The sequence below is a fragment of the Mauremys mutica genome, chromosome 3, assembly GCF_020497125.1.
Source record: "Mauremys mutica isolate MM-2020 ecotype Southern chromosome 3, ASM2049712v1, whole genome shotgun sequence".
Taxonomy (NCBI): Eukaryota; Metazoa; Chordata; order Testudines; family Geoemydidae; genus Mauremys; species Mauremys mutica.
The window spans coordinates 40,124,095-40,150,908 of record NC_059074.1 but is presented as its reverse complement, the minus strand read 5'-3'; the positions used below and the strand labels follow the sequence as shown (position 1 = coordinate 40,150,908).

General features: G+C 41.5%; 1 protein-coding gene across 4 annotated transcripts; it reads left to right on the top strand.

Annotated features, from left to right (window-relative positions):
• Positions 1–49: 49 nt before the first annotated feature.
• ACP1 (acid phosphatase 1) lies at positions 50–26,814 on the top strand. 4 transcript variants are annotated; one of them, XM_045011354.1, is made up of 6 exons: positions 50–201; positions 7,691–7,764; positions 8,048–8,161; positions 15,038–15,099; positions 26,200–26,305; positions 26,449–26,814. In XM_045011354.1, the coding sequence occupies exons 1-6, from the start codon at positions 162–164 to the stop codon at positions 26,524–26,526; spliced, it is 474 nt and encodes a 157-aa protein (XP_044867289.1). In that variant the 5' UTR covers positions 50–161; the 3' UTR covers positions 26,527–26,814. The 4 variants fall into 4 exon arrangements, with proteins under 4 accessions (XP_044867289.1, XP_044867286.1, XP_044867287.1 ...); XM_045011351.1 differs by lacking the exon at positions 8,048–8,161 and adding an exon at positions 7,873–7,986 and having other exon boundaries at positions 51–201; XM_045011352.1 differs by lacking the exon at positions 50–201 and adding an exon at positions 456–523.

Genomic DNA, 26,814 nt, shown 5'->3' with positions numbered 1-26,814 from the left:
ATTCGTTGTATTCCCCCCGCCCCCGCCCCGCACTTCCCATCAGGCACAAACAAAGGTCGGCTCTAACGAGTGGCGCCGCAAAGCGCGGTGAGGTTTGTACGACAGTCCGGAGAAGGGAAGCAGGAAAGACCCCTCTTCCTTGGTGCTGCCCGGGAAGTAAGATGGCGGCTGAGGTAAAGTCGGTGCTCTTCGTGTGTCTGGGTAAGTGCGGGGCGGCCGCGCGGGCAGGGCCGGAGCGGGGACGCGTCCCCAGGGCTGGGGTGGGAAGGGGTCAGGGGCACCCATGGTGGGTGGAAGGAGAAAGGGCCGTTCCCGCCTCCCTCCGAGACAGCCGCAGGAGAGTGGGGAGGGAATTAGCAGGATCCCTGCTGGGGACGGGGTAGAAATGGAGTCCGTCTCCCCCGGACAGCGGGCCGGAGAGGTGGACAGTAGCAGGTCCCCTGCTGGGAAGGAGATAGGAGTAAAGTCCGTCCTTCCCTACCCCGAATACGGTCCCCTCCTCCCCACCAGGAAGGAGTAGACGGTGAGTAAATCAGTGGTGGGCTTTCTTGGAGCGGGGAGGGTAGATGTGCACCCTGCATAGGGGAGGAGCTCATGGCAATGTAATAAACACTTCTGGTATCTCCTACCCACCATAATTCCCCTTCCTAATCTGTTTCCCCACCCCCGCCCCCAACAAGCTGTTATCTCTGCCCGGAGGGCTTGATACAGTGTCACAGTAAGTGTAACGCCAGGCTGTGTGTTCATGTTTAGTACCTACCTGCCAAAGTTTACAGAGAAGTTACTGGTTATGATACTATTCAGTGTTTTCATGGATGAGTTGACTAATGGGGCAGAGAGTATGCTTACAAAATGTGCATGTGACACCAGGCTTGCAGGGGTTGCAAACAAATTGGAGACTTTTCTGAAATCAACAAGATGAATATCAGTGAAGAGAAGTGAGTAGTATTTCACTTATGAAGGAAAAATTAAATGTTCTGTTGCAAAATGGGGAATAACTGACTAATTGGTGGTACTGCTGGAAAGGATCTGCAAATTAGTGGATTACAAATTGAATATGAGTTAATAATGTAATGCAGTTGTGAAAAGGGCTAATAATTTTTTGAGGTGTATTAACAGGAGTGTCATATATAAGAAACAGGAGGTAAGTGTTCTCCTCTACTCTGCACTGATGAGGCCTCAGCTGGAGTTCTGTGTCTAGTTCTGGACTCGACATTTTAGGAAAGATATGAACAAATTGGAGAGAGTCCAGAGGAGAACAACAAAAATTATAAAAGGTTTAGAAAATCTGACCTATGATGAAAGGTTAAAAAAAATGGGCATCTTTAGTATTGAGAGAGAGGACTGAGGGGGAATCTGACAGATGTCTTCAAATATGTTAAGGGCTGTTATAAAAAAGGACTATATTTAACTTTTCTCTATGTCCACTGAAGGCAGGGCAAGAAGTAATGGGCTTAATTAGCAAGGGAGATGTAGGTTAGATATTAGGGAAAACTGCCTAATATAATGGTAGAGAAGGTCTGAAATAGATTTCCAAGGGAGGTTGTGGAATCCTCATCATTGGGAGGTTTTTTAAGAACAGGTTAGACCTGTCAAAAATGATCTAGGTTTACTTGGTCCTTTCTTGGTGCAGGGGGCTGGACTAGATGACTTCTACGGTCCCTTCCAGACCTATGTTTCTATGATTCTCTGAATCTGGCTACCTGGCCCTTCAAATCTCCCTGATGCACTGGAAGATAATCCTTGAGAAGACAAGTCTTCGTTTGTTAAATTAGAACTGTGTTATGGAAACAAAGACATGCACACAATCTGCTTTGCATTTGTAAATAAATAGATATTCATTACACAGCAAATTACAGTTTAGTGCTTGATAAGTCTTCTGTCTGCAGTAAATAAAACAGATAATAACCATTAATGGAGCACATCTAGACTGTAAGCTTTCTGGGGCAGGGAGATGGCTTACTCTGTCTAGTCCAGTATTACATAATACTAGAGAAACTTGGGAATGGAGAGAATAAATCATATTCACTATTTTCAGGGAAGAATGAACAAAATCAGAAAGTACAAGCGATAGGGTGAAATCACTGTAATAAATGTCAACTTCCCTGGAATTTCCCCTCATCTTATATTAGCAGTCCAAAAGAGTTGGTGCCATATGACAACAAGGGCTGAATGATGTGGGAAACAGCTTTCTTTTTTAAAAAACTGCTGACCTGTCAAAGTTTCATTCATTTAAAGTATTTTAAGACTGCATTGAGCTTTGCTTCTGCCAGTGTTGGGTTTTGCTGTGTTTCAGCAGTTATTTAAAATTTCCCCTGTGCCCTAAAAGGTAATCTTTATATATTAGTAAAATTTCAAGTATATGTAATATTTTTTATTAAAAAAAATAAAAACTGAGCCCAATCAATTCAAAAAATGACTGTTATTTTTAACACACACTGCAAATATCTGAAACTTTCAATATTTCAAGTGTTCAGTTGTTTGAAGGGAGAGACAACTTCAGAAATGACAGGCTATCCCATATGCACTTGAGTTGATTCCAGAGAGTACAAGGATTCATGTGAAGTCAGGTTGTTTACTTCTATATTTGTTTTGAAAAACTAATAGTCAAATATTCACTTAGCATCTGTTTGTAACAAGAGAAGCAGATATTCATTACGCAGCAAAATATAATCTAATTAATAGTTGCATAATTAGATTGCTTCTGAATTTTTTCCTACCACAGAACAATAAATGAAGCATCCAGCAACATAAGTAACCTAAATACATAAAAAGGAATTAGAACTGAGAAGAGGTGAACAAGTTGCAGTTTTTATTTAAGGGAAGACATTTAAAAAAAAATTACTCTTTTTACACTTGTGTAGTACCTTTTGTTTTAGGAGCTCATCCATTAATTTAACTAATGCCACTAATAGGCAGATAATTATACCTTAAATGCAGATTGTTAGAATATGCCTCTCTCATAGTTGTCTTTGTCCAAGGGCATGCAACAAGTTAGAGCTCCTGAGTTCTATTCCTAACTTTCAGTCCTCTGCTCTATCCCCTATCTATTAATTTTACAAAAGTTACAAACATTACATATGACATACTGATTGAAAAGTCTCAGCCTATAGCTCACAAATATAAATTCTGCTGATCACTTCACTTGAAAGGCTTCAATAAGAATCACTTTTGTTTTATACTTCAAGTAGATTGAGTTGAAGGGAGATGTCCTTGCTATTAAAAAGTGAGTGAAGAAAAAAATGTATCTTCTTTGGAGAAAACTACCATACATCCAGTTGCTTTCGTCACACATGAAAAATATTTTTTTTAATTTTTATTTAAAAAGCTTTTGTAGCTTTATTAAGTTATGATCTCAGAAGCTCACATAGCAAGGAAGTCAGCCCAGATATGTATTTGAACAGAAGGATACAGTATATTGCCAAATGTGTAGCTGGTGAAATATTAAATGATATACTCTCTTCCGATACATATTGGAGCAATGCCCTGTCTTAGTGCCTGTTTACATTAGAGAAATTTGCACTAGTGTAACTACACCAATGCAAACCCTTAATGTGTATGCACTGCACCAATCTAAAGTGGGGGTTACACAGGTGCAGTTTACATTGGTAATTCCAGATTGTTTCATTGATGTAAACTCATCTTTATAATGATGCTGCATATGTACTTTACCAGTGCAAATTTCTATAATGTAGACAGTGGATGAGAGACGTTGTGTTTCTTCATCTGAAATATCCTGATTGTAATCTTTTAAAAAATAATCCACGCACTTTTGGCAGGAGTTGTTGGATGGCTTTTGTGTTCTGGTGAAATTCCAATTTATCTTATTTATCATAAAACTAGGTAATACGTTTTGTATGCTTGTATTCCCCCTACAGTTTCAGTTAGATACGTCATCCTTTACTTGTATTGAAGTAGTATATAGCAGTGCTTCTCAAACTTTTTTTTTCACGGACCACATGAAAATTGTTGAGGGTCTCGATGGACCACTTAATGAGCTTTCCAAATGTTATTTGTACCATTAGCTAACTATAGTAAAGCACTTTGGATAAAAGCGCTATATAAAAAACCGTAATGAACTTTTTTTTGTTCTACAAATAAAAGCACACAACTCATATTTTAATATCAGTAGTCTTTCCTTTCTAATGTGGATGTGCCCTCTCCTCCCTCTTCCGCCCCCGCCCCCGGTGGCAGCCCCCGAGCTGGGGCTGGGAAGGAGGGCCATCTCTCCCTGGCAGACACAGCCCTAGAGCTGGGGAAAGTTGCCTCTTTCTCTGGCCACGGCAGCCCTGCATGTCTCAAATTCCCCCCACCCCCTCTTCTCATCCCACTGTTCCCTCCCATCTTCGCCCTATTCCCTCCCAAGGCCACCATCTCACCTTACATGTGTGTCTTCTCCAGGGTCCAGGTAGCTCCTCTAATTAGGTGGGTGGCCCTTCATTCTCTTGTATGCAGCTGCCTATCCGTGCACCTTAGAGGGAATTATCTGCGGACCTCCTGAATGGAGCTCACAGACCACTGTTTGAGAACCTCTGGTATATAGGGTTTTCATGCAATATCACATATCCAGAAGTGTACTCTGCCCCCTCCCTCCACATTGCTATGAAGCATTCTGCCTATAGAAAAAGCAAGTTTTATCACTCAACCTTGCTAACATTACTTCTCTCTTAGTGAAGGGATCACTTCTTCTAAGAAAATAGTCCATTCTTCATATGTTTTCTATCCATGATGTCCGCTAAATCTGTCAACAAGGGTGTCAATTGGCATCATGTTATCTCTTGCCCCAGTTAATCATTGCAAGGCTGAGGCATATTGCTGGTACAATATGGGGAAGTTTGCACTTTTCTCCTGCCGTGATGCCTAGTTTGTTGCTTAAGAGATTGAAGGGAAAAGTCTATTTTGTGTATATTGTCATCACTTTCTATATGGTGGCTTTCCAAATAGATTTACCAGTGTGGTGTACTTTGACATACTGTTTGGCAAATAATAAATTATATGTACTACAAAAGAATCACCTTTTTTTGCTAACTGCAGATGCACATACTATGTTGCATTTTAATTACCATAGGTTCCGTATGATCATGAAATGTGAAGACCTTATTTATTGTAATAAGATAATTTGCACAAAAGGGGTCAGAACTAAGTTTCTTCAGAGTCTTAATTCTGAATTTCTGGACATGACTGTGACAAAGTCTTGAAAGTTAATGTTGCATTATAGTATCTTAGTTCCCCTTCCATCTTTCTTAATGAATTAAATGATTTTCACAGATGCTCTAGAGGGAAGAGAAATCTGTTATTTACTTTCTTTTGTTGAATGACCCTTCAAAAGGTGATGTTAATAAAGCATTAATTTAAACTTTTTAAAAACTGATCTCATCTTATTGTACCACTGTCAAAAACCACCACCAGGTACTGTTCAAAATAAAAAATGGAACTCTGATTTTTGTGAGGTCAAAGAAAGTATCTTCCCTTCAACAGAAATATAAATGGAAAAACAAATATACCCTATTGATTTGAATGTGAACTAAAACATCAAAGAAGTGTAATTGTTTTATATCAAGCACTGCTGTAACAGAATATTTAATGATAACAGCTATTGTATCCGTGAGAAGCTTCAGAATAGATTCATCTGGGTAGCAAATATTGCTGGATTGCTTAAGCTATAATTTAGTATCCACCACTCACCTGAAGGTCTATAATCATGTTATATAACTTTTCTTCAACTTATTTTAGTGTGCAATGTGCAATAGGCTGAAAGTGAAATGTATTTCAGGTTATTTAATGTTGTTTCAGCTTAATTATGTGGCAAGACATTTACTTCAAACAGTGGCACACCTGCAAAATCCCATTGTCCTCTCAGTAGGTTACAATGTGTCCAGTAACATTCCTTTTCCTTACAGGCTACTCCTTCAAACAGTTATTCACTGTTTAAAAATCTGCCTTTGACAGGATGGGTTAATTTTAAATCACCATTTAAATCAGCAAGCAGGAAACCTTTACTTAAATCATCCATTTTAATCTTGTTTTGCATCTGTTCTTTTTGTTTTCCTAAAGACAGGTTCATTCATATTGGTTGGTCTAATCATGAAAGCATATTGATTTGCACTTAAATATAGCCTTTACACTAAATTTTGTATTTCTTTTTGCTAACTATGAGGATGCACCATATACACTTATTTAAGCAATTACACAGCTTAATATACATTTATGTAGAGTCTTAATTTGTATATTTTTATTATGTTGGAAAATAGAATGGTTTTTTTATTAAATCGTGAGCAAAATATATGTCAAGCTGCATTTGGAAATTGGAATTAAATTAAACATTTTAAATTGTGTATTATTTAAATAAAAACTACCTTAGAGTGCTGGGTACATAAACTTTCCTTTTTTCTTTATTAAAAACATCATTTGCATTTAAAACTAATTGATTTATTAAACAAAACAGGAAGTGTTAACTGTTAGTGACTTTAATTGATTGCTTCTGGTCACCATGCCCTTTGAGTTTTTAGAGCTAGTAGGACTCATCCTCTCCCTCCTCAATTTTATTCATGGATTGGTGAAGGAAACAAGCTTTCCTACTCTTTTCAACTCCCATTTAGTTTCTCAAACTTGAATGAACTAGTCCAAATTAAGGAAACACTCTCTATACACCTCCAGAAGAGGCTACTGCCATCAAAAGTAGCTCAACAATCCCTAGTTCCAGGTGCTGAGCCAGTGCCTTCCACCAGATCAGTGGTTTGACTTTTCCTGAATTTTCAACAGAATACTTTATTACCTTCCCTTTGATTCTGAAAGAATGGAAGTATAATGCTTTACTACAATGAAAGAGTATCAGACTTTTTAGTTATCATGAACGTAAATGGCATATCCAATAACATAACTGCTTTCAGTTTTCCAAAAAATTTGAAGTGGGGAAAGGGTAGAATATGAAAAAGCAGACTGTGGGATGAAGTTTTATTTACGGGGGCATCATTAGAAAGAGGAGCCCAAACAATAGCAGTGGCAGACTCTTGCTTTGGTATTAAACTTTATTTAATTTGGGCAAGAATATGATATATTCCCAAATATTTTTAGCATTCTACAGTGCTTGTTTAATACAGTTTTAAGAGGTAAAAAGGCAACTTGTAATGGAAAGTTTTCTCTCAGCAACAATGCTGGCCATTAAGATAAATACTTCAAGCAAACTTTTGCAAATCATCCAGTAAATCATAGTCAGAAATGTATCCTGCTTGTTGCCAGTGCACAGTGGATTTGACATCTGAAGACCCTAGAAGTTCCAGACTGTTACGAGTAAAACTCTGAAAGACAAAGACGGAAAATGTCAGTATTAACGTCCATTTGAGATACAGCTCAAAATTCTGCTTTTTCAGTTATGGTTACAGAAAGTCTTTCTGTAGAGGGGGACAAAAAAAGCGATGTAATTACACCATACAGGAGGGTTATCAGATAATGCAGGGAATACATGACCCCTTGTGTGACAAGCTCCATGGGGCAGTACTTTAACTCCCCTGGTGCAGTGAGATGGACATAAACAGAGACTGCTCCAGAGGCCTTGGCTTGACTCCACTGCTGTGGATTCACGAGGGGATATGATAAAATAAACTGTCAAAGTACTATGTGAACTAAAATCCTGTCCTATCTTGCTGCTTTTACCATAGATAAACTTTAGTTCAATCTCTTGTTTCTTTAGGGAACATTTGCCGATCACCCATAGCTGAAGCAGTTTTTAGAAAACTTGTAACTGATGAAAACATTGAAAATAAGGTCAGTTGTTTATTTTTACTGTTGCCAAAATATACTTTCTTCTAGCCAGTCAGTATTACGTAAGCTGTGGGAAGGAAAACATAAACATTTGAATTTGTTTTTCTGTAGTGGAGAATAGACAGTGCAGCAACATCTACTTATGAAATAGGCAACCCTCCTGATTTTCGGGGACAGACTTGTATGAGGAAGCATGGCATTACCATGAATCATATTGCCAGACAGGTACTGTACTCTTATTTCCTTTAAATCTGTATTTGTGTTTTTTTTGTTGTTGTTGTTGCAGTGGATGACAGACAGTGGTGCTGTTTCTGACTGGAACGTGGGGTGCTCCCCAGATGCAAGGGCTTTAAGCTGTCTAAGAAATCATGGCATTGAGACAGCACATAAAGCACGGCAGGTATAAAAAGAGTACATTTTATTTCTTGAAAAAACTAATAATTTTGTTCAGCCATAATTTCTCATACCAATTGCAACAGCTACTTGGTGAGTATATGGTATGTGTCAAATTGAATATTAAATATTAGGAGGTTTGACTATTAAGTGAGATTTTCAAAAGCACTGAGCATTGGCTTCACTCTTCTAGTTGAAGTCAATGGGAGGAGAGTTAGGCCAACAGTTGAGTGACTTTGAAAACCCTATCTTTAAATGTTTAATATTCTTTCTCTGAGGCATATTTCTTCTATTTTAAATAATTTTGCATTGTCTTATCTTGTGAGTCCATGGCACATCCCATGCATGTGAAGGAACTGATAGGTATTTTGGAAGGGCAGCATTTATATTGTACAGGTCCAATAGATGACCTGACTTGTACTCTGCCCTGGTACTGCTGCTCTTAGAGTCAAAATTCTTTGAGTTGAGAGAGCTCCTGTCTCACACTAAGGAGCTCAGACCCAAGAGTGAAAATAATATCAAAATATCTTCAAAGGAAAATTACAACTAGATAATTTTTGTAAACGTACCCTGAAGCAATCTCGCTAAGAATCAGAGCAGCACCGTTCACTAAATGGAACACAGTCTGAAGTTTTGGAAATGCTTACCACAGTTTTTCTTTAGTGAGTATATTTCAGGCATTGCATTCCAGAGAGAGATGCACTGAGATAAACATAACTTCATGTATTTAAATGACTTAGACATTCAAATAAATGCACATAACTTATTTCCATTAACTATTCTCTGTGTATAGAATATTCCTTTAGGACCTAACCTTTCCTTAGCTTGAGTTCATGCCACTAGTTCTTGCATTTGACACAAGATCAAGTATTCTTGTTACCATCTTTCCTTTTTGTTCCCTTCAGAATTTTGGTAGACCTTATTGAGGTCGTCCTTTATTTTCAAAGAGTACACGCTTAGTTCCTCTAACCTTTCTGACTACATTCCCTCAGTCTTTCCAGTCTCTAATTTTTATGTAACAATGCAATCCTGTCTTCTGACAGTGGCCAGTACCAGATACTTCAGAGGGAATAGAATAGATCCACCCTTTTCGTCCAGTCCCAGCTTCTTGCAGTCAGAGGTTTAGAGACATCCAGAACATGGCGTTGCTTCCCTGCCCATCTTGGCTAATAGCCATTGTTGGACCTATCCTCCATGAACTTGCCTCATTCTCTTTTGAACCAAGTTATGCTTTTGTCCTTCCCAACATCCCTCAGAAAGGAGTTCCACAAGCTAATTGGGCATTGTGTGAAGAAGTACTTCCTTATGTTTTTGTTTTAAACTTGCTGCCTGTTAATCTCACTGTGACTCATGGGTCTTGTTTTATGCGAAGGGGTAAATAACATTTCCTTATTCACTTTCTTCACACCAGTCATGATTTTATAGACTTCTATCATATCTAGTCTTCATTGTCTCTCTTATAAACTGAACAGTCCCAGGCTTTTTAATCTCTCCTCATCTGAAAACTGTTCTTTCTCATAGTCATTTCTGTTGCCCTTCTCTGTACCTTTTCCAATTCTAATATATCTTTTTTGAGATGGGATGACCAGAACTGCATGTGGTAATTAAGATATAGGCATACAATGGACTTATAAAGTGACATGATGATATTTTCTGTTTTCTTTTCTTTCCCTTTCCTAATATTTCCTAACATTGTTAGCTTTTATGACTGCTGCTACACGTTGAGCAGATGTTTGCAGAGAACTGTCCACGATGCTTCCAAGATCTTTCTTGATTTAGCTGATTTAGACCACATCATTTTGTATGTGTGGGATTATGTTTTCCAATATGCATTATTCTGCACTTATCAACATTGAATTTCATCTACCATTTTGTTGCCCAGTCTCCCAGTTTTGTGAGATCCTGTTCTAACTCTTTGCTGTCAGCTTGGGACTTAACTATCTTGAACTTTGTATTGTCTGCAAACTTTTCTACCTCACTGTCTACTTTGCCTAAGAGCCTTTGGTGAGGGACCTTGTCAAAGGCTTTCTGAAAATCCAAGTATGCTATATCCACTGGATCGCCTTGTTCATATGCTTATTGACCCCCTCAAAGAATTCTAATAGATTGGTGAGACATGGTTTCCATTTACAAAAGCCGTGTTGACTCTTCCCCAACATATCATGTTCAATCTCTGTGTCTGATAATTCTGTTCTTTACTTACTGAAGTTAGGCCTACAAGCCTATAGTTGCCAGGATCGCCTGTGGATCCTTTTTAAAAATTGGCATCACACGGACTAAATCATGAATTGGCACTGGAGTTCACCCATCTTTGTGTTTTAGACTTCTAGCATTTGTTTAGAAGCAGTTGTTGAATTTGTCAGTATTTAGTTGTCTGCATTCATGTGATGTAGCTGAATGGGACTGTTTTTTTCATTTGACAGGCTTCTCTTCAGTACGTATTGTTTATCAACTTCTATCCTCTTCTCTTTGCTAGGGTATAGATTATCCCCTTTAATAAGTTATTCCCTAGCGGATGTCTCTGTCTGAACCTTGTACTTGTCCGCAGCTTTTGGCTTTTCCTTGCCCTTAGATTAAAAACTCCTGTATTAATTTTTCATGCCAGCAATCTGGTTCTGTTTTAGTTGGAGCCTATCCTTTCTGTATAGGCTCCTCCTTTTTCAAAAAAGTTCCTGAGTTCCTAATAAACCTAAATACCTCCTCCAAACACCATCATCTCATTCACACAGCAAGACCCTGCAATTCTGCCTGTCTAACTGGCCCTAGTCGTGGAACTGGAAGCATTTCAGACAATATTACCATGGAGGTACTGGACTTTAATCTCATATATAGCAGCCTAAATTTGGCCTCCAGGACCTCTCTCCTACCTTTCCTTATGTCATTGGTACCTACGTGTACCGTGACCATTGGCATCTCCCCAACACTGCACATACATCTATCTAGAAGTCTGGAGAGGTCTGCAACTTTCACACCCAGCAGCCAGTTCACCATGTGGTTCTCCCGGTTATCAGAAAGATACTTCTGATAGATAGTTGGCTATCTGAGTTACTACTCTTCAAGATCTCTTGTAACAAAGCAATCACCTTCCCCGGTTCTGTGAAAGAGGAGATCAAAACCTCTGGTATCAAAGGAGCAGCGGAAAGCAAAGCTGGGAAAATCTTCTCACTTGTAGGGGTGCAGTACCTAAGGGATCTGCCTCTACTTCATCCCCAAGCTTTAAGGAATTGCTGAAAAGTGAATCATCTCAGGCTTCCATGGTATTGCAGCAACAATCTAAACATAACCCGGCAGGGTCAGATGCTCTATCAGTGGGACTCCAGCAGCCTGCTTCCTCAGTATAGGCTCTGACAGCATCAGAGAGTTGAGCCTTGACAGCACTGAGAGCATCTCCTCCTGAGAAGGTGTGGAAGGCAGTTGTGGAATCAGGCCTTTTTCCCCCCCTTACAGATGAGGCACTGGGGACTTCTTCAGCACTCTTCTTCAGAGAAACCGTGGATGTCAAAATAACTCCTGAACTGCTGTCTACTTTATTGGACTGTTCTTCTTTTTAACTAAGTCACCCTTAGAACAACTTGGGGTGCCCTAGCATCGTTGATAATGCTGGTCCATAACTTAATTTTTAAGTAGCTTCAGTTTACAGTACATCTGTCTTCATGTTAGTTTTATTTTTGTTGTCCTCAGTGCAACCATAATTGTGTAACGTTATTTTCACTTGGGCCAACATTTAGCAGCAGAGAGCCACGAGGGTAAGACTGTAAAGGTTTTATTAAAGTTGTTAGAAAAACAGAGCTATTTCCACTATAAAAATATTTTTGTAGGTCAAAGGCACAGTATGAATGCAACAAATATTTTTACATTGAAAATAAACAGATCTTCACTAGTTCTCAGTACTATCAAAAGTTCTAGCTGAGATTATATTGAGACTTCTATTCTAACTCTGTTTTACATTTCTCATTTCCTGCAGAAAAATTCCCTATATGAGTGAAATGTTTCATGTTTGCTCTCAGCCCAGAGGTGATTTCCAGACCCCATTCCACCCCAATTTAGGGGAAGTTTAATCATAATCCATTACAGGTTACTATTGAGGCTATTTTTTCATATGCATAATTTTTACAAGTTCACAGTCTGTGGAAAATTTGAATTTATTTTATTTCTAGGACACTTTCTCGTATGCTTTCTTTGCTTACCCCAGTTCCTCCCCAGAAAGTACATCTACAGGGCAAACCTTCAAAGAAGCTGAATTATGCTGTATATGCAGCTCTGGGTAGAACTGTGCAGTATTGATGTTAGCTATTTATGTAGCTAATTCCACGGATTCGCAGTGCAAACCCCCAATATCAATGGTGGTGCACCAGTACAAAGTGTGGCCTTAAATTGATGTAGGCCTTTCCTGACCTGGGAAAGCTTTTTCAGAATAACTTAAATTGTGAATTCAAACCAGTGTGTTTATACTAGTACAGTGGTCCCCAACCTTTTCGTCTGGCGGGCACCAGACGAAGGACCACTGCGGCGGTGGAGCACCTGCCGAAATGCCGCCGAAATTCGGGAGCGACGCCTCTCGATGACATCACTTGTTGGCGACAAGTGTTGTCATCGAGAGGTGTCCCCGCCGAAATGCCGCTGAAATTCGGCAGCATTTTGGCGGGAGCTCTCTCGGGGGCCAGGATGCGGGCGCATTAAGATGCGCCCGCGGGCACCCCTTTGGGGACCCATTTGTTGCATTCATACACTGTACTAGTATAACCACTTACACGGACAGTGTTGTCTGGTATAAGAGTTGTTTTTTTTAGTTTAGTGTATGTCAGTTGGAAATGTGTGTAAGCTAAACTAAAAATGGGCGCTCTATTCTGAAACAAGAGTACACACTGGATTATATCTTTGAACTTCTGCTATTTATACAGATGAGTCCTTGCTTTAATTGCATTAAACCCTAGTTCATGCATAAGGCTATGTTTTAGTCATGGGTATTTTAGTAAAAGTCATGGGTAGTAAACAAAAATTCACAGCTCATGACCTATCTATGGCTTTTACTATATACTCTAAATAAAACTTGGGCTGGGGGCCCTGGGTGCACTGCAGGGGCAGTCGGGGGGCCCCCACAGGTGCAGGGGGGTGGCCCAGGACCCTCGATGGGGAGAGGCGAGGGGGCTGGCAGCAGCGCACAGCCCAGGACCCGTGCTGGTGGGGGTGTGGGCAGCGGCACGTGGCCAGGGACCCCTGATGGCTCTGTGGGGGAGGGTTGGCGGGCTTGGCAGGCTCCCTACCCGGCTCCGACCAGCATGTCCCTGCATCTCCTTGCGGGAGATGCAGCCGGGGGGCTCCACGCACTGCTCCTGCCACAAGCGCCAGCTCAGCAGCGCCCATTGTCTGAGAACCGCCCCACACCCCAACCCTCTGCCTGAGCACTGACCCCCCTCCTACACACGCAAACTGCTGCTGGCCCGGGGCTGCCCAGCTCAGGCAGCCCCTGAGCCAGCACCAGGCACTGCAGAGGTAACAGAGTCACAGAATCCATGACCTCCACGACAGACACGCAGCCTTATTCATGCAGCATATGTAAAAAGGTTTGTACAAGTGTAACTAAATCAATGTAATTTTACCAATACAAATTTTCTTACTGTGGGCAAGATTGTAGAGATTCACTCTTTCACCAGCAACTTACCAACAGTGTACACCCACACATACCTCTGAACTTGGCTCACTCTGTTTAATTTTCATGCTTAGGGGACACAAGAGGAACGTATAGAAAGAAAAGTAATTGATAATATGGTGTGTGTGTGTGTGTGTGTGTGTGTGTGTGTATAGGTTAAGGTAGCCCCTCAGCCTGTTTAAATTTACACCTTTTTACAAGCCAAAGAATCTGGAAAATGTTACCAGTTTATGCTCTTCAGCGCATTATGTGGGTGAAAAATAGTTTAAGGGACTATCACATTACATATTCCTTCTGAATTGAGTCTCGTATCTGAGTCTGTATCTGAAAAACCCTGTCTTTATACACAAATGTCTAGACAGTGACTAGAGAAACCAATTACATATTATCCAGGAAAAGCAATTTGTTCCTCACCTGGTAACTATTTAAAAATAAAACTTGTCTCTTTTTTTAATTTAGAAGAGCAAAACATGATTGAAAAATCATAAGCAGAAATAGGAAGTGGTTTAGTTATGTTGTTTCTATGTGTCAATCCAGTTTTTCAATAGAAATGATAATCTGAAGAAGAGTTCTGTGTAAATTCAAACGTTTGTCTTGCCAACAGAAGATGGTCCAATAGAAGAGATTACCTCACCCATCTTGTCTTTCTAATTTTCTAGGGGACATATAAAAATTATTGCAGACTTGGTTTACTTTTTATATACACCTCTACCCCGATATAACGCTGTCCTCAGGAGCCAAAAAAAATCTTATCGTGTTATAGGTGAAACCGCGTTATATCGAAATTGCTTTGATCCACCAGAGTGCTGCTTTACCGCATTATAGCCGAATTTGTGTTATATTGGGTCGCGTTATATCGGGGTAGAGGGGTATTTGTGAGTGGAGTGAAAAATTTTGTAATTCTGGATGAATAACTGACATAGTATGTTCACTTAGGTATGGAAATATTGGTTGGTAGCTTTTGAAAAGAAACTATTGTAAAAGTGCAACTGCATATTTTAATCTTAATCATAATTTGTTCATTGTTTTGTTAAAACAGTTACCATTGATCTGAAGGATAGCTCTTAGACTCAGAATATACTAACCAGTTTGCTGGTTCACAATTCCATTTTTATATGTACATATTTATAATTACTAAGAATTGTAAAATTATAATTTATTTTGCAATATTTTTTGTATTGTAAGCAAACACATCTTTGCTACAAAAGTTAAAGCAAATCTTTTTAATTCTAGATTACTAAAGATGATTTCCTTACATTCGATTATATACTTTGCATGGATGAAAGCAACCTAAGGTAATGTATGGTAGAGTGCTAAGAGAGATTCTGATTTGACTATCTGCTTTTGTAGATGATGATAAATCCAGAAGATGTGCTTGATTGCTTTAGTGCCTAATGTGCAACCTTTTGCCATTTGTTTTCGTATGAGTTATAATTAGACTTGTCAGAATTTGATTTATATATCATTTTGACAGATGAGATGTGTTTATTTTTAAGCATTTTTTTTCCAGTTTGTGTATCTATTTAAATTTTCAGTTGTAGAAAATTATTGGAGGAGGGGTCAGAAATTATTAAATAACAGTAAACATTGAGATTCAAAATGTTAAAACTTTCTAACTGTTAAAACAAATTGTCAACCTATATCAAAATATACAGAGTAAATATATTTAAATAAATTCTAAGTTCTTCTTTGAGTAGTATCTCTATGATGCTCCACATTTGGACCCCTGCGCCTTTGATCGGAGATTTTTTATAGCGGCGCCTGTTCAGCCTGTATATGGACCGTGCAGATCCTGGTTCCCTGTACTGAGACTAGATAGGGCTGTGCAGGCAAACTGCCCTCAGTTCCTTTTCAACTGCCTATTGCCTGAAATGGAGTCTAAGGTGTGCCTGCTTGCCTATTTTATTAGTATTTAGCTGTGTAATTGGTTAGTAGAGTAGGTTTATAGTTGGAGAGATGGAGCACTTGTTCCCTTTTTTCTTTTCTTAAAAAAAGAAAGGTGGTGGGGGGGAGGAATTAATCATAGACTTTTAAATGATGGAACAAGTCTTAAGACTGACTTTGGACCTGAGTTCAGTGAACACCCCTCCCCATACAAAGGCCACCCTTATCTGTCAGCGCCATGTCGTCATCAAGATCACTGTCACCAAGAGCTTCCAAAGGGAAGAGAACATCAAAACCTCCATCTCCAACACTCTCCTTGACTGAGGTATCAATAACTGTGCCCCTGGTATTGTGAGTTTCACGCTCCAGGTATAAGGAAGGGAATAAGAGGAACAAAACATCAGAGTTCCTCTTCAAAGAGGATCCAGTCACTAGAGACCTCAGGCCCCAAAAGGAGTACTAGTGAGTCTCTGGGTACTTCAAGTATCATGAAGCCTATTAAGACTTCATTGAAGTCCCATACCTTAGTGTTAAAGAGCTCTTTATCACTGTCACCAAAAGACTGGCTTCAATGTAATCCTTGGTATTAATGTCAGTTCCTCACATGACATCTGCAACATCATAGGAACCGGTACCAAGTTCAGTAGCACTTCCAGAACCACAGACAGATTTTGCAGTCCCGACATCGGTACCTCTCACAGGGTATTAATAGCATGGGAGACTATTACATGAGACAAATGGGTTTTGGAGGCCATTTCTTCAAATTATACTATCCAGTTTACCTCCATCACTTCCTTCCAACCCCTTTCTTCATCCCTCTTCAGGGACCCTTCTCATGATCATTTGCTTACACGGGAGATCTCATTACTAGTCCCACTTCAGCACAGGGGGAAAGAGTTCTATTCATAATACTTTGATACTCAAGAAAAATGGGGATTGGAGACCAATACTAGATTTCAGACAATTGAACAACCATGTCAGACATCTGAAATTCAGCATGGTGTTCTAGTAGCTGTAATTCCCTCTCTAGAATTGGGGGGGACTGGTTTGATTCTCAACCTCAAAGATGCTTACCTCCACTTAGCATTCATCCTTCCCTCAAATGATTTTTTCGATTCACTGTAAATCACAATCATTACCAGTACCAGGTCCTACCCTTCAGCCTGTTGTCCACCCTAAGGGTATTCTCAAAAATCATGGCTGTCGTGGCTGCCTACCTCCGTCATCTAGGAATAACTGTCTTTCCCTGTCTCAACAATTGGTGCCTCAACTGTCAATCATATCAGGAAGTTGGGTAGGCAGTTCAAACAATGACTTCACTATTCAGAAGTCTAGGCCTGCAGATGAATATCAGGGAATGGATCTTGACCCCCTACTCAATGAATTCTCTTTATAAGAGCACTTTTTGATTCATTAATGGGCAGAGCTTATCTTTCTTTCGACATGTTCCTTGCTCTAAGGAACCTTATACCAAGAGTGAAGCTCTGGTGAGGACATGTTTGGGACACATGGTGGCTTGCGTTTTTGTGACATAATGCCAGGTTACATCTTGGATGTCTCCATGGGAGGCTCAGCATTATTTATGTACCTAACGAAAACCTGCTTGTTCAGATGTGGGGCTTGATCCCCAATCTCTAGGACAGTGGTTTCCCTGTGGGGGCGGCAAGCAGGTTTCTGGGAGTCTGCCAAACAGGGATGGCATTAGATTTGTTAGGGCCCAGACAGAAAACCGAAATCCCAGTGTCTGGGGCCCCAAGCCTCGTCACCTGGGGCTGAATCTGAATCTTGAGCAACTTTGCTTCATGGGGACCCCTGGGGTGTAGGGCCCCAGGGAGTTGCCCTGCTTGCTACCTCCTAATGCTGGTCCTGGCTTTTATATGCAGAAAAACCAGTTGTTGTGGCACAAATGGGCTGTGGAGTTTTTATAGCATGTTTGTGGGGGAGGGGTTGTTCAGAAAGAAAAATGTTGAGAACCCCTGTTCAAGGAGATGCCTTCCTCACTACATGAGCAAAAGGTCTTTTATGTATATCCTTCAACTCCATTGTTCTTAGAGGTCCATATCAAGATCAGATAGGACCAAGCAAAGTCATACTGATTGAACCAACTTAGCCATGACAAATTTGGTTTCCTTACCTCATCAAACTCACATCTCACCCTCCATGGTGGCTCCCAATCATATCTCAACTGTTGTCATAGGATGCGGGTCAGATACTTCACCCCATCTGAACATCCTGCAGCTGCAAGCATGGTTCCTCAATGGCTCTCTGGACTAGAGACCACATGTTCATCAGAATTACAAAATATACTATTAAATAGTAGAAAGGAATCTACTAGACATACTTACCTTCAGAAATGGAGATATCATCTTTGGTGTCACTGATGCCATCTTTCTCTGACCCACTCATCTCTTTTCTCAATACTGGACTTGAAGTGTCTCACACACACACGCTCACTCTGTCTCTCTCTCAACACATACTTGTGGTATTGTTGTTGTTACTTCTTGGTACTTCGTGCAATGCACATATGGTCGCTGTAATTTTATTCTTTCAAAGTGTGGTGTTTCAGTGTTTTGGCGGTCTATGCAGTTCATAAATTTTATTTCTTTTACACTTAAATTTAATTCTTTGAATAGTGAGTTCTAAATTCCTAACCTGTCCTGGCTGGAGTAATTATCCCTATGGTAACTTTTAAAAAATATATATTATCTAGGTTTTTTATTTCTACTGGTGGCACACATCTGCTCATACCTCAGAACAAAATTTATTCCACACATGGATTGGAAAAAACTAGAGGGAATATTGGCCATCCCCCCTGCTCAAAAGGTTGGGGAGGTGAAGACTCTAATGGCAGATCCTCCTTTCGCTGTGTGTTTTTCCCAAGGAGAAAGTATTTTTATGACCTCATCCAAAGTTCTTACTTAAGGTGTCTTCTGAGTTTCATATTGACTGAACTATTCTCCTTAGGGTTTTTTTTTCCTAAGCTGGATCAGACTGCACAGGAGTCTGCTTTTCTGAAATTAAGAGGAAGTTAGCCTTTTCCTTGGACAAGACTAGGCCATTCAGGAAGACCCCTAGACTTTGCTTCTTCACAGAGAGATCTGAGGGAATGCCTGTCATCACTCAGAGATTCTCTAGATGGATCTCTGGATGTATAATTGCTAGTTTAGAAGTTAGCTCAAATTACACCTCCGCATACAGTGACTGTGTATTTTACTAGATCACAGTCAACTTCTGTATTCCTACTCAAAGATGTTCTGGCTGCTGAAATTTGCAGGACTGCAGCATGATCCTTGGTGCACACATTTTCCAAGCACTGTGCCATAATTCATGCTGCAAGATCAGATGTGACAGAAGGTAGTGATGGACTCATTCCAAATTCCTACCTGCTTAAAGAGTTACAGCTAGTGAGTCACTGAAAATGGAATACCTACAGGGACATTATTTGAAGGAGAGGTTACTCATCTTGTGAAGTAACCGGAGTTCTTCAAAATGTGTGCCCCTGTGGGTGCTCCACTTACCCAACCTCCTTCCCCTCTGCTTCAGAGCTGCCTCTGTGGACTTCATGGTAAAGAAGGAACTGATGGTGGTTCACCCATACAGCTCTGTGTAACATAAGTGTAGGGTACCTGCATGGGCTGAACAGACACTCCTGACTGGAGATTTTTAGCGGAGGCGTATAGGCACACATGCACCTAAAGTGGAGCATCCCAGGGATGCATATCTTGAACTCCAGTTACTGCACAAGATGAGTAACCTTTCCTCCTCAAGCAGCATTTTTTTTACTTTGCCTGTCAGTAATCAAAATTAACAATCAATGTAAATATTTTTTGTCAGTTTGTGTATGGGGAAATTGGCGTTTACAGACCTTTATCAATAAAAATCAAATCCTTCCAAGACTTATCATAATCTGTGGGGAAAGGGAATTTACTTAGAATGTGTACAACCTGCAAGCTGGAATTGATAGGATTATTTACATTGTATGTTATAGAATATGGAAAAAATAATTTCGTGTGACTGAAATTATAATGGTATCAACTGGAACTCTATGGTTCAGAATGAGTCTGGATTTTCAGATTTTAAGCCATGAAACTTTTGATTTGGAGTATCCATGCTGTCTACAAATTGGTATGTTTTTAAAATCGGTTATAAGACTTGTCTGAGAATTTGGAAAGAATTAAAGATTCTTTTTTATTTAATCAGAAATTACTTTTTTCTTAGCGTGCCAGGATTGTTCAATCCACATATTGTCAGCAGTAATAGGTATTCTGAACTCCAAACTTCAGACATGCGGTTTTGTACACATTGATGCATAGCATAGTTCTTTGAGTGCTTGCACATGTCTGTTCCAACGTAAGTGTGTGTGCGAGCATGTGCCCCAAGCATAGCTATCAGAGATTTTTCCCCTAATGGTATCCACCAGCTCGGCTCTGGCACCCCTGGGTGCCGCTTGCTCATAGCGCCGGTATAAGGGGCCCTTCTGAGCCTCTGCTGCTCAGTTCCTTCTTACCACCTGTGATGATTGTTGGAGATTCCCTCCTTTGCCTTGGCAAAGTGTGTTAGTGGGTCTCATAGTTAAAAATTCTGTAGTTTTATTAGTTAGTGTAGCGTATTAGTTGTAAATAGTAGTATAGAGTGGTAGCTAGGACTCCTCTCAGTGTCTGGAGAGGGATTCTGTCTCTCCCCCATACTGGGGCATGCCTCAGTTGCCAGTGTTTAAGCACTGCTCTTTCTGTGCAAAGCCTATACCAACCAGCGACCCACACTTAAGTTGTCTTAAGAAAGATCACTGCCAGATCTGCTGCAATTTCAAGCCGCGGACCCAAAAGGATTGGGCAGCAAGACTAAATGTCCTCCTCATGGAGTCAGCACTGAGGCCCACCTCGGAGCCAAGATCTGACTCGGCACTGAGCACGTTTGCATCTGTGCAGAGCGCACTTCTCACTCGTAAGAGCTCGTGGCACCGCTCTTCCTTGCCGGTGCCCAAGAAGAGGCACAGAGAACAGTGGGAGAAGACCAGTTCCCTGGCAGCAAAGATTGACAAAGCGAGACCTGGAGCAAGCTGTTCTCCCTTGCCAACACCACAGCAGCCTCTGGCATTACCATCAGTGCTGGCGCCACTAATGCCCAGGGGTGAGGTGCTACCCCCATCCCAGCATCAGATGGATGACTTTGCAGTACCATTGACCCTGGAGACTTATGCTGCTGTTAAAGGCTTGATGGCTCTGCCGGTACTTAGCCCCCCTAAGGTGTCTAAAGCAGCACCATCTGTGCTGCCTAGTGACACTGAACCTTCCGCTTTCAGGCCAATCTCAATACCAGCCTCTGGGGGAAAGCCTCTGTTTATTACCTCACCAGAGATGTCCCCACCACCGTGAGGATCGGCACTGCCGTGGTCACCTCAATCATCTTTAGCTCTTCCTCATCTTAAGGGTCGGATTCGGGGTCTGAACATCTTGAGTCACCATCACTGCTCCCTGCACCCATCTCCGACTTCAGGAGCCCCAGCAGCCGATGCCTCAAAGCACCAGGCCCATGGGGACCAGCACCAATCCAATGGTTCTTTTGGAACCTGTGAGGGTTTCCCCAGGACCAAGCACCAGCTTGAGGCTCCAGCTACTCAGTGTGGTCGGAGACTAAGGCAGTGCCAGGGACCCACGGGGAGACTCCTGAGCCAAACTCGGGGGTCAATGCTGGAGCCGGCCCGAGTACCAGTTCTGGCACCAAGGCAGGCACCGGTACTGCCCAGCAGGTGCAAGCTGGCCAGGAGGAGATTCCCCTGGATGTTGGGACAGTGCATGCCTCCTCGTCCGCACCAAAGGATGAATTAATGCTTAAGGGGGCTTCTCCCTCCCTGGGATGACCTGAGAACCCACCAAGGCCTACTTAAGCAGGTGACCTCTAATTTGAGTCTTCAGGTGGAGGTCGTTAGGGAGCGGTCTGGTGGCTTCCTAGACATTTTGATGGCCGCAGCCCTGGAAAGGGTTGCTCTCCCTTTGCACAGTTCCATTATGGGGCCAGTAAAGACCCTCTGGTAAAACCCAGCATGCATCCATCCCTCGCATGACCAAGGGAACTGAGAGAAAGTACTTTGTGCTGGTCAAGGAATATGAGTTTTTTTTATTTTCTCACCCCCTGCATGGGTGTCTTGTCATTGGGGCTGCTACTGAGAACGACCATCAAGGTAACACAGGGTTGACTCCGAAGTCAAAGGAGCCTAACAGGATGGACCTTCGCATAGCGAACTGGCAGGGTCACTATGACTACATGTGGGAAGGGATGACTAAATTTAAGGATTAAACTTCCCTAGGAGAACAAGCAGGAGTTCTCAAGCCTAGTAGAGGAAGGGAAGACAGTTGCCAGCGCCTCCTTACAGGCAACCCTTGATGCCACAGACTCAGCAGCCAGATCTATGGCCATGGCAGTCACTGTGTGCAGGAGCTTGTGGCTGCAAGCATCAGGGTTCCCACAAGAGGTCCAGCAAGCAGCAGTCCTTACTGGTCGAGGGACCCTTGCTTTTTGCTGAAAAAAATGATGCCAGGCTCCAGTGTTCAGAATCCTTAAGTCCCTGGGTCTGCAGTCTCAGCTCAGGAGACTATATAGGCCACAACTGTTTGGCTGCTTTTATCCTCACCAGAGATACGATCAGAGGAGACAAAGAAATGGAGGCTCTTGGCGCAGGCCACATCCACCTTCCTCCTTCTCCATGGGACACTCAAGTGCCCCCTCGTCATTTGGGTGCCTCAAAGCACTCGTTTTGATGAGTTTGTGGAGGACAGCATACCCGTTCCATTCTCACAGGATCCAATTACCCTTATATTTTCCAACCGTCTTTCCCACTTCCTTGAGGCCTGGAAATATGGGTCACTTCCAGCTGCTGGGTCTTAAACACTGTGGAGGTTGGCTATACCCTTCAGTTCATCTCCAACCTTCCCCATCCCTCTTCAGGGAATCTTCTCACAAGCTTCTGCTGCAGCAGGAAGTTCAGACCCCCTCAGGATGGGGGTTGTGGAAAAGGGTTCTACTACCATTATTTTCTGATACCCAAGACCAAGGGAAACCTCAGGCCCATCCTAGACCTGTGCCGTCTCAGCCAGTTTCTCAAGAAGTTGATGTTCCGCGGGGTCTCTTTGAGGTCAATCATCCCATCTTTGAATCCAGGGGATTAGTATGCTGCCCTCAATTTAAAGAATGCATACTTCCATATATCAATTTCTCATGGCCACAGAAAATATTTGAAATTCGTGGCAAACCAGGGGCGCTTCCAAATTGCAACCCTGACGTTTGGCCTTTCAGCAGCCCTGAGAATCTTAACCAGATGTATGTTGGTGGTAGTGGCCTTCCTAAGAGGAGGAGGAGTCCACGTATGCCTGTACCTCGACGACTGGCTAATCAAGGGCAGGTCTCAGGAGCAAGTGAAGTCGGACGTTGACCTCATCCAAACAACCTTCTGGTCATTGGACCTTCTTATCAGCATAGAGAAGTTGACACTAGTCCCCACTCGGAGAATAGAGTTCATCGGAGCACTCCTCGATTCCCAGCTGGCAAAGGCCCTCCTCCGAGAGGATCACTTTTAGGCAATTTCAGAGCTAGTTCGTTATATCACAACAGTTAGGACATGCTTGAGCCTTCTTGGCCACATGGCGTCATGCAGGTATGTGGTTCATCACGTGAGGCTAAGACTCAGACCTCTCCAGGCCTGGCTAACCAAACATATGCTCCCTCCAGGCACCCCCTGGACAGGGTGGTTATGGTGCCTCCTCACATCCTCCCTCTCACGGTGGCAAGACCATTGGGTAGTCTGCAAAGGGATTCCCTTCACAAAACCTCAATCATCAGTGCACCTGGCCTCTGACACTTCAGTGCTGGGTTAGGGAGCCCACCTGGAGGTGCTCAAGACTCAAGGTTGCTGATCCACTGAGGAGCTGGTGCTCCACATCAATGTCAGAGAGCTCAGGATAGTCTATCTCACATGTTAAGCGGTCCTGCCTCATATTGCAAACACAGAGTCTCAATCCTATCTTTTTTTAATTTTTTTTTTTTTAATTTTGAGATATACCTATCTCATAGAACTGGAAGGGACCCCGAAAGGTCATTGAGTCCAGCCCCCTGCCTTCACTAGCAGGACCAAGTACTGATTTTGGCCCCAGATCCCTACGTGGCCCCCTCAAGGATTGAACTCATAACCCTGGGTTTAGCAGGCTAATGCTTAAACCACTGAGCTATCCCTCCCCAGTTTGGCCGAGCAATTCTACAGCGGTTCTACAGTCATCCTCCTATATTACTGCTTGCATAAGAACATAAGAATGGCCATACTGGGTCAGACCAAAGGTCCTTCTAGCTCAGTATCCTGTCTTCCGACAGTGGCCAATGCCAGGTGCCCCAGAGGGAATGAACAGAACAAGTAATCATCAAGTGATCCATCCCTTGTTGTCCATTCCCAGCTTCTGGCAGACAGAGGCTAGGGACCATCCCTGCCCATCCTGGTTAATAGTTAGTTACCTAAGTTGGAATGGACATGTGCAAGCACTTGAAGAAAAAAGTTACCTACCTTTCGTAACTGTTCTTTGAGATGTGTTGCATATGTCCATTCTGAAACCCACCCACTGGCCCCACTCTCGGAGTGGTTGGTAAGAAGAATCTGAGGAGCGGAGGCTTAATGGGGCTCCTTATACCGGCGCTGTGAGCGTGTGGCACCGGGGGGCACCAGAGCCAAGTCAGTGACTACTGCTAGGGGAAAAATCTCTGATAGCTGTGCTCGGGGCACTTGCACACACACACTTAAGGACATGTGCAACACATCTCGAAGAACAACAGTTACGAGAGGTAGGAACCATTTTTTTTTCATACAAATGGTCATTTCCAGGAAAATAAATTGGAAATCTTCATTAAAGCTAGAGAGGGTAGAAAGGGCTCTGGCTTGAAAAAGCCAGTTTATTATCCTAGGGAAAATAATGCTAGTTTGCTACTATTTGCTATGATTCTGGTAACATGCCTCCCTGGGACCATGCTGAGCTTAGTAATTGTGCATGGCAATAGCTGACTAATTTTCTAATTTGGATAGCAGTAGAAAAATTTCTCCTTAATTGAGGGATGCATTTGTCCAGGGTCAAGTGGTTAAATGGGTATGAAAGTCTAAGCAATGGCCCCTTGAAAGTTGTCAGGATTTAAAGACTAAAAAATAAAGATGAAATTGTACAAATCAGTCATAAATTTTTTCAGATGGTTGTGAATGTCCACCTCTTTTACAACCCAGTCATGCAACAACTCTGGGTATGGCACTTGAATTGACTGATGTGTTAGTCAGTGACTAAAGGATATACTTAGGTGATTTACTTCCAGTTTCATTTAAACTCTTAATTTTATATTGGTGCCCTTTACACTTACCAAGATGTCAGTCACACAGTGAAAAGAGCTGTACTGAAGCAAGTGAAAAAATATTGGAAGTGTAGAACTGGTGTGATTTCAAAAGAGCGTAACATTACTTGGGAGAACTGAAATTCATTCTGGCTTCTGCCTGGGAAGCAGCACAACAACAGTGGGAAGAGGACGCTGCACCCAGCTGCCTCTGCCATCTACACTATCATTCTGGACCTCAGATTTCAGCCCCAGTAGTCTCCAGCTTTCCCTAGGAACAGCCCTGTGGTGCTCAAAGTTGTTCTACCACAGTGCCTGGGAGGGCAGACTCATTCTAGCTGCTGGCATAGTACCAGCAGTGGGAGGAAAGAGGACACCTTTACAGGTTTGGGAGCCCTTCATTCCACACATGCCCCAGAATCAGAGTGCTCTGCTTGCTTCTGTTGAGGTGTGTTGAGAGTCCTAAAGTGAGACTGGTTAGCCATTGTGGCTGACATTGGGTCAGGTTTTATATAAGAACTTTTGTTTTACAGCATAGTGCTCTCAACATACCTCATCAACAGAAACAAGGAGAATGATCAGAAGTGCTTGTCTACAAGTTTACAAACACTGATGGGAGGAAAGACTTTGTTTAGCACTTCAGCAATCAATGTAATATAAATACAACAGAAACATTTTTAAAATGAATCGAAGGCAGAGCTAAGAGAATTTACAAAAACAGAACAATTGAAGCAGCATTTCATGGACACCTGGAAGAAGCTTACTCATATTTTTAAGAAATATATTGACTGTGTTCCAAAGAGACTTTTGTATAATGAAAGCTAAAGGGAGACACTGAAAATAATGCATAAAATGACTGGAGAAAAAAATTGTAAGCTTTTTTAGTGATTAAACCCAAATTAAGGTCATTGTCGAGCACCCAATTGCTTGATTTATTTGTTTTCCAATTAGTCTTCATTTTATATAGATGTCCTTGACATTTAATAAAAGTAAATAACAACATAGAGTCCACAGCACTGTGAAAATATAGCAGCTCTTTCATCTTCATTCATACCCTGTAAACTTCCTAGTAATTATTGAATTTATAATGCTGATGCAAATGGAGCAGACACCACCATGCCATGAAAACAATGATTCAAAATTGCTTCTCTTTACAGAGATCTGAAAAGAAAAAGTAATCAAATTAAAAACTGTACAGCTAAAATTGAACTCCTTGGGAGCTATGATCCACAGAAACAACTTATTATTGAAGATCCATACTATGTAAGTATCACAGATTGACTTGAGAACTTTTAAACATTAGTATCTATGTATGATTGTAAAACACAATTTTAAAAGTAGCCGTTGAAGACTTAAATCTGGGTGGCTAGATATTTTTACCCTTTCTTTTTCTTATCTTTTTCCAGGGAAATGAAAAAGACTTTGAGACTGTTTACGAGCAGTGTGTTAGATGCTGTAAGGCATTTTTGGAGAAGTCTTGTTAGTGCCACACCATTTTATTTCTAAAAGGAAATAATATTTAGCTCCTTCTTTGAAGTGGTATATACATTTCACTAGATTAATGTATTTAAAATGTAATATTGTATCTCTGCAGGAAATTCTAACTGCAGCTTCTTAATTTTAGTTTTGTATTGTAGCTACCCTATGGCCTAACTCAGAATAATTTGGAAAAGTTTTAAAAATTGTATTTGAAGATCAGCTATTTTGTTGGACATCAGTGTAACAGTGTTTCGTTTCAGAGGCCAGCAAAATAAATATGTCTATGAACTCTC

Excerpts from the sequence above, each read along its gene's own strand:
- ACP1 (XM_045011354.1), top strand. The coding sequence starts at position 162 with ATGGCGGCTGAGGTAAAGTCGGTGCTCTTCGTGTGTCTGG. Across the intron at positions 202-7,690 it reads GGTGCTCTTCGTGTGTCTGG|GGAACATTTGCCGATCACCC; the intron begins GTAAGTGCGGGG and ends TTGTTTCTTTAG. Across the intron at positions 8,162-15,037 it reads CAGCACATAAAGCACGGCAG|ATTACTAAAGATGATTTCCT; the intron begins GTATAAAAAGAG and ends TTTTAATTCTAG.